Genomic DNA, 15,216 nt, shown 5'->3' on the forward strand with positions numbered 1-15,216 from the left:
AGCGAGTCTACAGCATGTTCGGACAAGTGGGCAAGCATTTCGTAATGGACTTCATCTGGTCCTAGTGCTGTCTGTTTACTCGAAGAAAGTACACTGTTAATTTCTTGTAGTGTAAATGGGCTATTATATGCTTCGTGAGCACTGCCGTTTTTCAGCAGTCTTTCTTTTTCGGCTGTGTTTTTATATTTTAAAAATGATTCTGTATACTTAGAGGAACTAGATACAGTGGAAAAATGTTCGCCTAATATGTCTGCTTGTTATTTTATATTTGTCTGTACACCAGTGGCGGTCAGAAGAGGAACCGTGAATGGAGAGTAGTGACCATCCATTTTGTGTACTGCCTCCCACATTTTTTTCGAAGAGACTTGGCTGTTTATTGAGAAAATGAAACGCTGCCAGGATGATTTTTCGGCATTTCGACGTATGTACCGTGCTTTTGCTCTTGCTTTTTTAAAGTTTATAAGGTTCTCCTGTGTAGGGTATCGGCGAAATATACACCAAGCTTTATTTTGTTGTTTTTTTCTTCTTTGCAATCTCGTGTCCACCACATTTTATGGTTGCGTTGTACTATTCCTGAAGATTGGGGGATAGCCAAACGTGCGGCAGAAAGAATGCAATTTGTGAACTTTTCATTTATTTCATTTACAATAAGATTTTTTAACGTAATATTTTCTAACGTGGCTGCTGTTCTAAACAGCTGCCAGTCTGCTAAATTGAGCTTCCAACACCGTGGTTTTGTCTGGGTGACTGATGGTGGGGATGACAGGCAGATTTTAACAGGGAGATGATCGCTTCCGTACGGGTTGTCTAAGACATCCCATTTAAAATCGTTAAAAACTGAAGGAGAGCTGAAAGACAAATCTAAAACACTCATTTTTCCTGAACTAGGGGAGCAATAAGTAGGTTTACCGGTGTTCAATAAACAAATATTGTTGGATAGTATAAAATCCTCAATAACCTGACCTCTGCTATCGGTTTTCTCACTGCCCCAGAAACAAGAGAGTGCATTAAAATCGCCAACTATCAAGTATGGCTCCGGTAACTGTTGTAAAAGGCTCTCTAATTCATGCTGTCTTACTTCGAGATGTGGTAGAAGATATACGCTACAAATTGTAATGGTTTTGTAACCAACCACGGTGGCTGCTACGGCTTCGAACCTAGTTTTGAGTTTGATCTCGCTAGCTGCTACGCCAGGTTGCACAATGATGCCTACGCCTCCCGAGAATCTGCTCGCCCCCTCTTGGTCACGGCGGAAGACAGTATACTTCTTTAGCACCTTTGTGTGCTGAGGGCCTAGATTGGTTTCCTGCACACATAAAGCAATAGGAGAAATTGTGTTTAAAATGTCTTTTATGTCATTATAGTTATTTACGAGACCTCTGCAGTTCCAGTGTATTATGAAAGCCATCTTAATGTTGTGTGCATGTGTGCAGATAAAATTAGATTAACTTTGATTTGGCTGTTTGACTCGGAGCCTCACATTTTTTTGATCGATCTGAAGACATCCGCCGTCCGTCCGATGTGGACGGCACGAGGCTGCCCTGGGTCGTGTCCATCGCCTCAGCAGAGGTGCTGGACGACCGTGCAGGATGCACGCTGACTTTTGAGTTAGACCTCGACGTGTGGGAAGAGGTCTTGAGGCCCGCTGACCCGGGGGTCTGCGCAGCCTGCTTTGGGGTTGGCGGAGTAGTATCAGGTACTCCACCAGGGGGCGAGGATGGCCCTGCCATGGGCCCACTGTGTGCGGCCTGGACAGGTGCCGAAGCCTGGTGTGATGCGCCGCGCCCACTCACCACATCGGCGAAGGTTGTTTTCGCAGTGAAGGAGAATCGGTTTGTTTCGGCGTATCGCCTTCTCGCTTCCTTGAAAGAAATGTTTTCAGTGGTTTTCAGAGTAATTATTTCTTTTTCATTTTTCCAGGATGGACAAGCCCTGGAGTATGCAGCATGGTCTCCCTCACAATTTGTGCACCGCGGGGCAGCAACACATTCATCTGACTGGTATTTTTTCGAGGAGCATTTCGCGCAAGTCTTGCGGCCGCGACAACTCTGTGAGCCGTGGCCGAACCTCTGGCAATTGAAACATCTGCGTGGGTTGGGTATATATGGCCTTACATTTATTTTCAGGTACCCGACTTCAATGCTTTCAGGTAGTGTGCTGGTGTTGAAAGTGAGGATCATGTGTTTCGTATCTATTTCCTTGTTATCCTTCCGGATCTTTATCCGCTGAACATTTATGACATCTTGGTCGGCAAGGCCTTCAAGCATTTCTTTTTCAGAGAGGTGAACAAAATCAATTTCTGATATGACGCCTCGGGCTGTGTTCAAAGATCGGTGTGACGTGATGGAGACAGGGATCTCCCCTATCGATACAATGTTTGCAAGTTTCAAGTGCTGGACGATGTCACGTATTTCGAGCAGTAAGTCGCCACTAGCCATTTTTGATACCTTGTACCCAAACCACAAGGTATCTGTCAGGCACTTTGCTACCAAGAATGGGGAAATCAGTCTTGCTTGTTGTTCTTCATCTTTGCTGTGAATGACATGAAATTTTGGGAATGACACTTTTCTTTTTTGAAAAAAATCTTTATCGTTCCGCCCTCTTTTTAGAAAGCGATCAGGTTGGGAATGGAGGGGAGCCATAAAAAAATTTAGTTTTTCAGCCACGGTGCCAGCCACCCACCACGGAGCCCAACAAGGGGACGGGACAGCAACTTGCACGCAAGTCCTGCCCACGCCAGCTGTACACCTCAACTATAACCAAATATGACGAAACCCAGGGTAGTTCGCCACACAAGGTTAACCCTAGCCGCCCAAGAAGAAATGAAAAAACCAAGAAACGACGAGGAGACAGGACAGTAGTCAGAAAGAAGATAGGAAAGTAAAAGATGTAGAGGAGGACAGGAAAAGGCGACTGCCGGTCGGGTCAGGCCGGAGGTGCCGTCTACAGGAAGCTGGGGCCAAAGTGGTGTGTTGCCTCCGCCGAGGAACCTTAAAGGTCCAAACGCTCGGCGTCGGCTCAACCACCAGGATCCCCTTTTCCCCGGACACGGTGATGCCACGCACGGGGAGGCGCGGGTGCTCTGGTCCACGGTGATGCACTGTTCACCATCATCCCCCTGCGGGGATGTCCCTGCAGATGCTCGGGAACTCGTGGTGTCGCCACTCACCAACGCCTGCAAGTTGCAGACACCCCCCTGTGGGGAGCTTTACAAAAGAAGAACCTTCCAAACCTTCCCTCATTATTTATTTTCAGTTATCCGTGAAAGTACCACGTTTACAGCAACAAGAGCGTGAAAAACAAAGCTCTGCATCTTCCTCAGCCTTACTCACACCATCCACGCGGTGCATCACATTCCACCCAGCAGCTGGCTTCTCTTAAATATGTCGGCTCTGCGATGTCATCCTCGTTCTGTGTGGGCACTACAACCATGGCAGGCAAAATGGCTTGCACTTCACTACCAGGTGGCTGTTCTAAGCCATGCAGGTGACTGATTGGTGTGCAAATCCTGAGGCCGCATAGTGCCTTCAAGGGATTTTACAACCCACGTGAACCCTGGAGAAGGTAACGACCAAGCTGAACACAACAGCAAATGCATGATCGACAAGTGAAAGTGCGGGCGGAAATGTTTATGTATTTCCAATATCGTAAAAGAAAGAGCGTCTCAGATATTTTCGCCTCTTTTCAAGTAATGGCCACCCCAAAGTTTAGCGCAAACTAGAAGATAGCTCATGGTTTGGTTTATAGGGGTTTACCGTCCCAATGCAACTTGGGCTACGAAGTACTTCGTAGTGAAGGGCTCCAGAAATTTCGACCACCTGGAGTTCTTTAATGTGTACTGACATTGCACAGCACAGCACAGAATTTCACCTCCATTGAAATTCGACCGCCGCAGCCGGGATCGAACCAGTGTCTTTCAGGTCAGCAGCTGAGCGCCATAACCAGTGAGCCACCGTGGCGGGGGTAAGGGAATACGTCTACTTAGGGCAGGAGCGACCACAGATCCAAACCATGAGAGGGAAATAACTACAAGAATAAGAATGCAGTGGAGCGCATATGGCAGGATCGCTCAGATCATGAATGGTAGTTTACCAACATCTCTCAAGCAAAAACTGTACAACAGCTGTATCTTACCAGTACTCATCTACGGGGCAGAAACAACGTGGAGGCTAATGAAAAAATGTGCCTCCAATCTACAAAGTGAAGGTGGGCTGTAAAATGACACTCAATTATCAATTGCGGCTTCACTTGAAAATTCTCAGACGTGAAACCAGAGACAAGTGAAATGTACTTGAGCTGCATGCTGTATGCCTGATTTCAAATTTGCATTCAATTTTTAGCCTGACATGAAAACACAACCATAATCTTCACCTAGAAACACATGCGGGGAGAAGGAAGGTGCTTGATGGTTTGCACTTCACACAGGGGATTTGAATGTGTCAACCCCTTTCCAAGCAGCTGCACACCTAATGTTTACTGGAAGGGAACACTTGTAATTGTGGGTGCAAATATTCCTTCCCTTACAACACCACCCAGATATGTGAGACAGGAGTCATTTCCTTTCCTTAAAACCAATTTTCATTTCAGTTTCCTTCCCTAACCATGGGTTCCGGTGCCCACCAAGATATCTGAGACAGGCATCATTTCCTTTCCTTAAATTGTCCAGCAGGCAAGGCATGGGCTGAAGGGACCTGTGGACTCCTTGGCAGCGCTGCAACATGCTGTCAGGTCCCTCTTAAAGACAAAGGTTAAGTGTCCTACAATTTTTTTTCCAATTTTTGTTTTTTTTTAGCCAGTAATGCCCCATTATGGTACGTTATGGGTTGGCACTTCACACTCATGAGGGCTTCGAATGTTAACCTCTTTCGAAGAAGCTGAAAACCTAAGTGTTCCCACTGTATAGAGAAATTAACTAAGAAATTTACGCAGCGCCTGAGGTGCAAAAATATTTAAAGTGCTACATACTAAAGCACTCACTAGACTTCACTAAAATTATGGTTTCTTTCTTGCAAAATTGGACGGTTGAGGTATAAAGCTCCGCTGTAAAAGGATTCAGCTTAAGGTAAGGACAAAGCAGCGAGCTATGGGAAGAAAGATGATAGGTGCAACTCTGAACCGGAAGCGGGCAGAGTGGGTGAGAGAACAAACTTGGGTTAATGACATCCTAGTCGAAATCAAGAGGAAGAAATGAGCTTAGGCAGGGCATGTAATGCCAAGATAACCGCTGGCCCTTAAGGGTGATAAGGGCTGGGTGACGTGCCGATGAGGCTCTCAAGAAGTCCCTAGCACATGTCCCAAATGTTCCAGTTCAGTTCAGTTCAGTTTATTACCTTAAGGACCCCCGTGGGGGTATTACATAAGGGGTGGATTATACAAAAAAAAAATAAGTACAATGGTTGCCATGTGGGTTCAACATACAATATGATCTGTTAGTGCTTTGGAAAAGTTGGATGGGCAGGTGATAGCGGCGATGCTGTGGGAAAGGCCGTTCCAATCTAATGCTGCTCGGGGGAAGAAGGAGGCAGCGAACGTGGTCGTATGGGTCCGAGGCCGGGCAACTTGAAGAATGTGACCAGTGCGATGCGATATGCGAGCTGGTGATGTGATATAGCCTGCGTAACCGTGGGTGCTGTAAAAGAACTTATGAAACAGGTTTAGGCTGGCAATGCGGCGACGAATAACAAGGGTTGATAAGGCGGATTCTGCTTTTAAAGACGACACGCTGACTTGGTATGAATAGGTATTGTGGATGAATCTAGTGGCACGGTTCTGGACAGATTCGAGGGCATTTATGAGGTATATTTGATGTGGATTCCATATGGGGGATGCATATTCTAGTTTCGGTCTGATTAGCGATTGGTAAGCCAGGAGTTTAACTTGTTGGGGAGCGTGACGTAAGTGGCGTTTCAAAAAGCCTAGTGTTTTATTCGCGGATGATATTACATTAGAAATATGTGTGCGCCAAGATAAATCATGAGATAGCGTGACTCCTAAGTACTTAAATGAGTTAACTGCTTCTATTGGGATTTGAGCTATATTGTACGAAAAAATAAATGGTTTAGTGCGACGGGTGAAGGATACAATCTTGCATTTCTGAGGGTTAAGTGTCATCATCCACAGGTCGCTCCATTTCTGAACGTTAGTTAGGTCAGTCTGGAGGGCTTCTTGGTGGGAAGAGTTATTAATAGTACGATAAATGACGCAATCATCTGCGAACATACGAATGTGACATGATACGTGGAGGGGCAAGTCATTAATGTATATTAAGAATAATAACGGTCCGAGCACTGATCCTTGGGGGACGCCTGAGGTTACTGGAATGTAATCAGAAAATTCGTTATTAACTATGACTAATTGGGTTCGATTTGTTAAAAATTCTTTAATCCAGTTTAGAATGCTAGGGTGAATATTTAGGTAAGAGAGCTTAAGTAGTAATCTCTGGTGTGGTACTTTGTCAAAGGCTTTTGCGTAATCTAAAAAAATAGCATCAATCTGTTGGTTGCAGTCAAGGTTAGCATGTAAGTCATGAACAAATGTAGCCAGTTGTGTCTCACAGGAAAGATTTTTACGGAAGCCATGTTGTGATGAATGAAAGAAATTGTTGGAATCGAGAAAGTTCATGACTTGAGAATAAATTACATGCTCCATGATTTTACAAGGAATGCTTGTTAGGGAAATGGGTCGATAATTTAAGGGCGAGTTTTTGTTACCGGACTTGAAGATTGGGACGACCTTTCCCACTTTCCAGTCATGCGGTATGTTACCTGAAGAGAGAGACTGAGAGTACAATAGTGATAAGTAGGCCGCAGAAATGTGCTTAGTATTTTTCAGAAATTTCGAGTTAATTTCATCGATCCCGGCTGATGACGTTAGCTTGTGATTTTCAATACGAGATGATATACCATCTGCGAAGAAAGAAACTGGATCCATGGTTGACGCTGTGAAGGAACTTATGAAGGCGTTAGCAGGTAAATCACACTCTTTCGCAAAAACAGTTGAAAAGGCTCTATTGAAATTGTCAGCACATTCACAATCGCTGATGGTTTGACCCATATCGTTAGTAAGAACAATTGTACGTGTATCCTTCGGGTTTACTACGTGCCAGAATTTTTTAGGGTTGTGTATTAGCATTTTTGGCAAGTCAGAGTGGAAAAAGGTGTGTTTTGCGTTGCGGATAGCAGCAAGGTAATCAGCTTCGGCAGTGTAGTACTTTTCCCATGATGCTTGGCTTGGGTTCCGCTTTGCTGCCCGATAGTGACGCTTTTTCTTGTTTTCCAGGCGTTTCAGGGCCGTAGTAAACCACGGTTTTTGCTGGTTAGCACGGAAACTAGCTACCGGAATGTACTTGTTTGTTAGTTCGTGAACTTTGTCCCTGAAAATCGTCCAATTTTCGTTAAGAGACTTTGTGTGGAAATCGGTTTCATAAGTTGTAAAAAAAGCAGTTAGTTCTTCATTTATTGCTTGAAAATCACCTTTTTCATAAAGACGAATTGTTTTCCTGAAAACTTGACGAAGCATGGGTGTAAAACTGAAGGTAGCATGAATGACTTTATGATCACTTATTTCCCTTAGGTATGTAATACTTGTTGCGCTATCAGGGCTGTTGGTTAATATCAGATCTAGAGTGTTGGCGGAATTCTGCGCAATGCGCGTTGGCTCTAATATTAGCTGAGTAAGGTTGAAGTTAAGACAGACATCGACAAAATTTTTTGCTTCTGAAGAATTTGTCATGGAGGTGTAGTTACGCCAGTCAATAGTGGGAAAATTGAAATCACCAAAAAGAACAATATCTGCGTTAGGATACGATGATGTCAGTTCACTCAGCACATTGTTTAGTTTGTAGGAAAAGTCCGGATCATTTTGCGGTGGCCTGTAACAGACTCCTACCAGCACAGTTCGGGGGGCAGCGTGGCAGAGCAGCCATAGCAGTTCTAAGTTAGAATCTACATTGATTAAGGATGCTGAAAACTGCTGATGTACGGCTATGAGCACGCCACCGCCACGGGCTCTTTCCCGGTCTTTACGGTAAACTTTAAAGTTGGGCAGCGCAGCTAAAATTTCGGTATCACTGATATTGCCTGTTAACCACGTTTCTGTAAGAATGAGAAGGGTGCTGTTGGTTGATAAGACAAGACTAGATACGATTTCCCATTTGGGTAAAAAGCTTCGTATGTTAGTAAATACTGCAGATAAGGTAAGATTAGTTCAGGGGGTGTGCTGTCGGGGAGTTGCTTTAGAGCGAGCAGAGTGTGATTGCTATGGCACTTCTTTTACCGTTTCCGTCAAGTCGTCGAATATATACTGCTTGGGGCCTATGTACAGTGTTTTAAAGCGCAGTGCGTATTTATCAGATGTTTCTTTCGCGAAACGTAGTAAATGTTTGCGTGCCTTACGGACAGAATGTGAAAAGTCTTCTCCTATGCTGTAGTCGGTGTCTTTTAGTTTCCGGGCGTTTTTTAGGATGGATTCTTCTGTCTTATGGAAAGTGAATTTAACGATAATGGGTCGACATCGTTCACTTGAGTGACGGCCAAGACGATGTGCTCTTTCTATTTCTTTTGGGTCTATGGTGATGTCCAAATTTTCACTGCAAAGGCGGGTGACCAGTTCTTCAGACTCAGAGGACGTTTCCTTTGAGCTAGTATCAGGTAAGCCATAAAATAGCAGGTTGTTGCTGCGCGACCGGTTTTCGGCATCGTCTACTCTGGATTCGAGGTTACTGATTTGGCTCGCCGACGTGGCGGCATCAGTCTTAATGGATTCGACTTCTGTTTTAGGTGATGCGAGGTCCTGATAGTGGGTTTCTAATTCGGTAATGCGCTTACTTAATTCGGTGATCGATTTGTCTGTCGCTACTAACCTGCTGCTGAGGTCTTTTACTTCGCTGATTAACGTGCTTTGGCCCGATGTTAGTTTCTGTAGTTCTGCAAGTATGGCGGCAGTGTCAGGACCAGGGTTAGTTTCTATGTCACCGGATTGCATAAGCAACGAATGGACAACAGCAAAGCATTCAACGACAATACAAGTACAACACTGCGGGCTCGGCAGCTGAATTAAGAAGTAGTTGCTCGATTTCTTTGCAAAAAGAGAGTATGATTTTCTAACCTGCATGGCGAAGACAAGAGGGTTACTCGTCCGCGCAGTGGCACAGCTGCCGAGCCCACAAGGCGCCGCGGTCCACGGGCGATCTTTTATAGGTGGCGAAAAACATGATGTCTGCGGCGATTGTATTTCCCACGACGAACGGATGGTCCCAGAGCCAGGTGGTGGCGAAATCCAGGTAAACGTGACGTCAGCCGCTGTTACGGAATTGGTATCAGCTTCATGACTGCCGTAGTGATGACGATAACGTGGCCGCACGTCAACGCAGGCAGCAGCCAGAACAGGCAACAGCACATGTGTGAACACAGGAAGGAGCACCTGCATGGCGAAGACAAGAGGGTTACTCGTCCGCGCAGTGGCACAGCTGCCGAGCCCACAAGGCGCCGCGGTCCACGGGCGATCTTTTATAGGTGGCGAAAAACATGATGTCTGCGGCGATTGTATTTCCCACGACGAACGGATGGTCCCAGAGCCAGGTGGTGGCGAAATCCAGGTAAACGTGACGTCAGCCGCTGTTACGGAATTGGTATCAGCTTCATGACTGCCGTAGTGATGACGATAACGTGGCCGCACGTCAACGCAGGCAGCAGCCAGAACAGGCAACAGCACATGTGTGAACACAGGAAGGAGCACCTGCATGGCGAAGACAAGAGGGTTACTCGTCCGCGCAGTGGCACAGCTGCCGAGCCCACTCTAACGTCGGAGGATTCGTCGACCGGGATGTGGTGTCGTCCGTCCTGCGGACGGTGAGAGATCGTATGGTTACATTTCATGACATCACCATGCACTACCGTTTAGGTAGATTTCTGTATTCCCCAGCACATATTTCTCTCACCAAACCCCAAGTATATATTATACAAAGATTCGAGAAAGAGCACCACAAAGCATGCAGTGTCTCTCCTCAGCAGACTGCAATTGGTGCAAGAACCTTCAAGCACTGCTTGTCCATCCATTTCCAGCCAAAGATGGCATCCTTGAAATGCCTCAAAGGGGCAGTGAATTCCTCATGTCCAGTGAAAAAACAATCTGAGTAATGCGCACTTGGAAAATTCAAAATAAAGAGAGACGAAACTGCATTTCACGCACTCAATTAGAACCACGCTTAGCACACACGCAGCGGAAGCTTGCATGCAATTATTGCTTTGCTGGGGCAGTGGATTCCAAGAGAAGGCAAGAGCAGCAGGGGGCGGCAGAAAGGTAGGTGGGCAAATGAGATTAAGCAGTTTGCGGGGACATGGTGGGCGCAGCTGGCAAAGGCAACTCAGAAGTTTCAAAGACACTAAGCATAAAGACTCAACAAAACAACGAAATGCACCAAACCACGAATGCTTCCTCCCCAGCTATCTTCACTCCGTCAGATAAGGAGCACATGTCCCAAATGTTCCACTCTAATGTCCGAGGATTCGTCGACCGGGATGTGGTGTCGTCCGTCCTGTGGACGGTGAGAGATCGTATGGTTACATTTCATGACATAACCATGCACTACCGTTTAGGTAGACTTCTATATCCCCCCGCACATATTTCTCTCACCAAACCCCAAGAGGTTGCGTGGAGGCAACTCCAAACGAACACCTTCCCCAACCCCGCAATATATGCCCGCATATACCCTGGGGTCTACTCTCCCTCCTGTCAACTACGTGGCCAACATTCCACTCTATCCCACATACTCTGGGCTTGCCCTCAGGACTCCCCTCCGCGAGGTTTGCAGCTCTCGAGTCCAGACCAGTGGGAGGCGGCATTGCTCAGTTCCGACTCGGACACACAGATCCGGGTTGTGACAAGAGCCCTAGAAGTCGCCGGACGCCACGGGCTCATGGCACTTGATGGGGCTATAACCCCACACTGTATGCTACTTTTGTCGACGAAAATAAAGTTTATCCTCCTCCTCCATGCTAACGGGGATGTTCACCGCCTGCTGTGTCCAGGAACAAGACTTCAACAACAGGACAACTATGAGAGCCTGCTCACAAGAAATCTGTGCCCCATCTTATGCCACATGACAAGTCCTCCAAATAAAATTCAAATGAAGCATTTCTGCACTTGTCGCTGTTTCCCAACAAACCTACAGAATGGTCTGAGAGTTTTTCTTGCATGTTCCCAGAACACAAAGAGTTCAATGTACGAGTAAATTTTTTTTTTCTTGAGAAAAGCATTCAGGTCATAACATGTTAAGGAAACGTAAGGAATTCTATGAGCTGTGTTTCACATGAAAAACCGGATATAAATCCATGTTGTGTCGAACAGGAAAAAACTATTTTTCTGCAGATCGCCGATAAACTGAGAATAAATGACGTGAATGATTGTTTTGCACGACCCGCTCGTCAAGGATATGGGCCTATAGGTAGATGTTTTAGTTTTATCCCCACTCTTATATAAGGGAACTACACTGGCACTTCTAAAGCCAAGGCAATTCATAACTTTCTAATAATTTCTCAAACAATGCAACCAGAAAGCACAATTTTTCAAAATGTAACTGGAAATGTTGCCAGGCCTTCATCTCTGATAAACAAAGTGACTCTCTTTTCAGAAACATTCATTCTGGTCAGGGTGCTTGAATATTATTGGAAAACGCCGATTGGAAAGTTAGACCGATTCCATCTAATAAGGCATATCTGAAGGCATATAAATCCATTGTAAGGCCAACTCTCGAATATGCCTGCACTGTGTGGGATCCCTACATTACAGATGACACCCAAAAACTAGCAAAAATACAACGTCTTGCGGCTCGCTTTATTTTCAACCGTTACCGGCACCTAGACTCTCCTTCCGCCATGCTGAAACTTGCAGACTTAGAACCACTTGCAGATAAAAGAAAGAAAGCCAGTCTCAGTTTCCTTCATTCATTATACTTTTCTCGACTTGGTATTCGACCCGAAAATCACATCGCTAGTGATTCTAGACGAGCCTCGCGCCACAAGCATACCCTTAGCCTGGAACCTATTTTTGCATGCACAAATACGTACAAGTTTTCTTTTTTTCCATGAACAGTTTCTGAATGGAATGCCCTACCGCAGAACTCTCTGTTGCTTTCTAATCATTCTTGATATCTTCACTGCTGCATTCGTAGCTGAGCTGTAACTGCATTTTTATATGTGTTTTTGCATTGTCTATTTTGTGGCATCTACATTGTTCGGTACTTGCTTTGCTTTTCCCCTGTATGTATTTCCCTCTCCAGCTTGGACATACAGCATGTCCACAGTATTCAATAAATAAAAATAGATAATGTGTCAGGTACACAGGTGTTTTTCTTAATGTTTATTTCCAGACTTCCTAGGGGTTTTCCTTTAGCCTTTGCCCAAGTGTGCTGAGCATGCCTTGAGTAATGCCAAGTATGCCCAGAGTAGGAGCATGAGTAATATTACAAGTGCACTGTTAAGAATGAGGCTTGGTTTGGTTTATGGGGTTTAATGTCCCCAAGTGACTCAGGCTATGAGGGATGCCGTAGTGGAAGGCTCTGGACAATTTCGACCGCCTGGCTCATTTAATTTGCACTGACATCGCACAGTACGTGGGTCCCCAGCATTTCACCTCGATCGCAATGCCGGGATCAAACCCACGTCTTTCGGGTCAGCAGCCGAGCACAATGGCCACCGCAGCGGCTCATGTTGCCGCATTTTTCTCACTCCTTCATTTTGACTTGTCAAAATGAGAATAGATATTTTATGCAGTATCCCATCAGAAAATGCAAACTGTGAGTCGGCACTTGTTTTTTTCAGTACATGATAAGCAAAACAGCACGGAACTTTCAACTGGTGCGTGTCTTTAATTAAACAAACATGCCTTGTGGTGGAAAGAAAGAATAAGGCCAGTAAGTATATATTATACAAAGATTCGAGAAAGAGCATCACAAAGCATGCAGTGTCTCTCCTCAGCAGACTGCAATTGGCGCAAGAACCTTCAAGCACTGCTTGTCCATCCATTTCCAGCCAAAGATGGCATCCTTGAAATGCCTCAAAGGGGCAGCGAATTCCTCATGTCCAGTGAAAAAACAATCTGAGTAATGCGCACTTGGAAAACTCAAAATAAAGAGACGAAACTGCATTTCACGAACTCAATTAGAACCACGCTTAGCACACACGCAGCGGAAGCTTGCATGCAATTATTGCTTTGCTGGGGCAGCCCACAGCCATGCATTTTGACGGCTTCTCCCTTCACATTTCTGGGCAAGGTGTGTCCATCAGCTTTTCTGCCTTCTTGGTGTGGTTTGAACAACTGTGCTCGCCTCCAAGAAAGTTTCAAGCGCTTTTACCAGATTCCATTCGCTCTCACTGCTTCAGTTTTTTAGGCATGCGGAAAGTCTACAGCACTCAGAGACATATTTTCGATCCACTTTGCGAGTACAAAGGAACTAGGTTCAATCTGAATGCCCAACCAATCTGGGTGCAGGCTCATTTCTGCTGCCAATAATGGCTGCTGCACTGTGACACCATCGGCTCGCTACTGCAGAGGACTAAAATGTTAAATATTGAGATTTCGGCTATCTCTTTAGGCATTCAGGCGTCACAGGGCCTCATTTGCGTAAAAAGAATAGGGACCTCATGCTTGATTTACGTTGTACGGCAAATTTAAGGAAAAAGCAGGGATCAGATCACGAAAAAAGTAATTTCTGAAAGGTAACCTTTTCGGCATCTACAACACTCTTTCAATGTTGCACTGAAATAATTAGCCCAAAAAACAAAATATAAGTGCTCCAAACAAATATATCTGTTGGCATCTACACATAGACCGTGTGTGCTAGTTTAGTGCCTTCAGGCTTGTTTTCTCAAAAATTTGTTTTTAGTTCATCGCCTTGCTCAAAGAATGCAGAACACGGAATGGATTTTTATATTGTTTGTTTTGTTTTAATTCCTGAAATGTGGCTTGCATCAAGACAGTCTCAGATTTACCATTTACGATCACATATTTTTATTATACACGAATCAGAGCATGATACAATTTAAACAAAATGAGAATGTGCATACCATGCCCCTTAAAAAAAAAAAAGGAGAGTAGAGACAGTTCTTAAAAAATAAAAGTCCTCAATTTTGACTATATACTTTTTAATAAATACTAAAATCATTTACAGCTCATTTTGTTGTCACGCTAGGCTTTGCACTAACAAGCAACATGTGAACAATATAGAATCATAAAAGATGGGTACTTGAGAAGAACACTCGCAAAACCAACACGTGACATAAAACTACTAGCACATAAAACATACATCAGACTGATACTGGAATACGCTGCAGCTGCTTGGGACCCCTACAAGCAAACAAATATCACTAAACCTAAAAAGCTACGACGCAAATCGGTGAGATTCATCTGTAACGCATATAAGTGATGCACATCCCCATCCCTGCTTTTATTTGACGCAAACTTGGAAAGCCTGGCTTCAAGGCATTGCCATGAACGGACGAAAATTTTTTACTTGCTTTATCACGACCAGTTAGGAAATAATGAAACACTTTACATTGACACCGCTAATCCGCATGCAACACATTCCTATCACCTTAAAAAAGTTAAAGAATATACGTGCAAGACTATTATTTTTAAAGAATCATCCCTTCCAAGAACGGCTCGCCAGTGGAATGCCTTATCTGCTGATGTTGTGCAATGTGATAAAGTATGATTATTCTCTTGCGCGCTGTCCTGAATATCAAAGTATGTTCAAAGTATTGTTACTTGCCTTTATTTTTCTGGTTCAGACCGTGAAATCATATTGCACGGCTTTATTCTAATTTATCGCGTTCTTTTTCCCCCTGTCCTGCAATATGTTCTTCGCTTTACAATTAACTTACAGCTCGCTAGTGTTTGCTGATTTGTCTTTGGCGTCTGTTACAATAAACTGCATTAAAAAGCTCTTGATGCTATGTATGTCGTGTGTGCCTACTCCTGCTTAAAGTCTGGCACTCAGGCTGGCAGCACTCTTCTAAACAACAAAATAAAACTACTGAAGGTATCAGTCTAAAGGTACCATTGAAGGTGTCACCTCACACGCACTCAGCAGCATCGGTGCCGAATGTTCCAGGCGCTCGTCTATGCCAGCCCTTCATATGTTACAGGATTCACCCTGTCACTTGCACATGCCCTGTCCTTTCCGCAAGCTCGCTCCAGCTGACCACTAGCAGACAACAC

General features: G+C 44.8%; 2 protein-coding genes across 9 annotated transcripts in view; both read right to left on the reverse strand.

The window, feature by feature from the left end:
• Nucleotides 1–15,216, reverse strand: part of Miga (mitoguardin) — a 148,745-nt gene that overhangs the window by 109,218 nt on the left and 24,311 nt on the right. The gene's annotated exons all lie outside the window — the stretch shown is intronic.
• LOC144094321 (uncharacterized) lies at nucleotides 688–9,897 on the reverse strand. Its single transcript, XM_077628265.1, has one exon. It carries the CDS (start codon nucleotides 9,739–9,741, stop codon nucleotides 8,257–8,259), a length of 1,485 nt encoding a protein of 494 aa, XP_077484391.1. The 5' UTR covers nucleotides 9,742–9,897; the 3' UTR covers nucleotides 688–8,256.

This window comes from Amblyomma americanum, chromosome 6 (genome assembly GCF_052857255.1).
Source record: "Amblyomma americanum isolate KBUSLIRL-KWMA chromosome 6, ASM5285725v1, whole genome shotgun sequence".
Lineage (NCBI taxonomy): Eukaryota > Metazoa > Arthropoda > Arachnida > Ixodida > Ixodidae > Amblyomma > Amblyomma americanum.

Coding starts and splice junctions, on each gene's coding strand:
- LOC144094321 (XM_077628265.1), bottom strand. CDS start 9,741: ATGCAGGTGCTCCTTCCTGTGTTCACACATGTGCTGTTGCCTGTTCTG.